The sequence below is a fragment of the Corapipo altera genome, unplaced genomic scaffold, assembly GCF_003945725.1.
Source record: "Corapipo altera isolate COAL_440 unplaced genomic scaffold, ASM394572v1 51871, whole genome shotgun sequence".
NCBI classification, from domain to species: Eukaryota; Metazoa; Chordata; class Aves; order Passeriformes; family Pipridae; genus Corapipo; species Corapipo altera.
In genome coordinates this window covers 1-1351 of record NW_020891601.1, presented here as the reverse complement: position 1 = coordinate 1351, position 1351 = coordinate 1, and the positions used below count along the sequence as shown (strand labels likewise).

General features: G+C 65.8%; 1 protein-coding gene across 1 annotated transcript; it reads left to right on the top strand.

The window, feature by feature from the left end:
* Positions 1-2: 2 nt before the first annotated feature.
* LOC113942578 (snRNA-activating protein complex subunit 2-like) lies at positions 3-1346 on the top strand (the record flags this gene model as incomplete). Its single annotated transcript, XM_027633684.1, has 2 exons — positions 3-230; positions 1233-1346. Coding segments are annotated over exons 1-2 (342 nt in total), but the record flags the coding sequence as incomplete, so codon positions are not given.
* Positions 1347-1351: the final 5 nt, after the last annotated feature.

Here is a 1351-nt window from a genome sequence, read left to right as displayed (position 1 = left end):
CCATGAAGCCGCCGGGGCGGCCCCGCCTCGTCCCGTCGCGGTTCGCGGAGCCCCCGCAGGGCCCCGGGAGTGGCCCCGGGAGTTGCCCCGGGAGGCCGTGGGGGCAGCGGGAGAAGCGGGCGCTGCTGGCGGCGCTGCGGGAGGCGCAGGAGGGGCCGCTCGGCTCCTTCCCCGAGGCGCTGCCGCTGAGGGCGCTCCGGGAGCGGCTGCCCCGCAGGAGCGAGGCCGAGGTGGGCGCCGAGGGAAGGGGGAGAGACGCACCGAAAATCGGCCCCTTCAGGGAACCCCCAAACCCGATCCTTTGGGCACCCCTAAATTGTCCCCTGAAGGACCCCCTAAATTGTTCCCTCGGGGAGGCCCCAAATGTCCCCCTCAAAGACCCCCCCAAACTCCCCCCAGGGATCGTGGACCCCCACAAACTGTCCCCTCAGGGACCCCCAAAACTCCCCCAAATCCCCCTCCAGGGACCCCCCCACCGTATCCCCTCAAGGACCCCCCCAAATTCCTCCCTCAGGGACCCCCCATAACCCTTATCAGGGACCCCCCAGAGACCCCAAATTCCGCCCCAAATCGCCCCCTCAGAGACCCCCAAAACCCCCCCAAAACCCCCCTCCGCCGCCCCCCAGTTCCCCTCCCGGTCCCCCCCCCAAAACTCCCCTCAGAGACCCCCCAAATTTTCTCCTCAGGGACCCCCAGAGACCCCTCGAATCACCCCCAAATATCCCCTCAGAGACCCCCTAAAGCCCCCTCAGGGACCCCTCCCAAAGCTCCCCAAATTTTTGGGGGTCCCCGATTTTTAGGGGAGGGGGGAGGTCCCTGGGGGAATTTGGGGGTTCCCAGCGAGATTTTTGAGGTCCCCAAGGGTTGATTTGGGAGGTCCCAGCGGGAGTTTTGGGGCTGATTTTGGGGGTCCCCAGGGGGGATTTTGGGGCGGATTTTGGGGGTCTCAGATGGATTTTGGGGGTCCCTGGGCCAGTTTTGGGGATCCCAGGGGGATTTTGGGACTGATTTTGGGGGGTCCCAGAAGGATTTGTGGGACCTTTAGGAGTCTTCCCCCATTTTTGGGAGGGGGGTCCCCAATTTTTGGGGGGACTTTTAGGAAGGAGGTGGTGGCTTGGGGGGGGATCCCCAATTTTTAGAGGCGGATTTTTGGAACCTCCCCAATATTTGGGGGGGGGGGTCCCGCCTCCCCAACCTCCCCTGACCCCCCCAAATTCCCTCCTCCCCCCCAGATCCGGGCGTTCCTGGTGCGGCTCCGGGGCCGGGCGGCTCGGGAGGCCCTGACCTCGAAATTTGGGAACATCCTGAGGCTCCAGCGCCGGATCCGGGCCCCCATCGAGGTCTGGGGGGG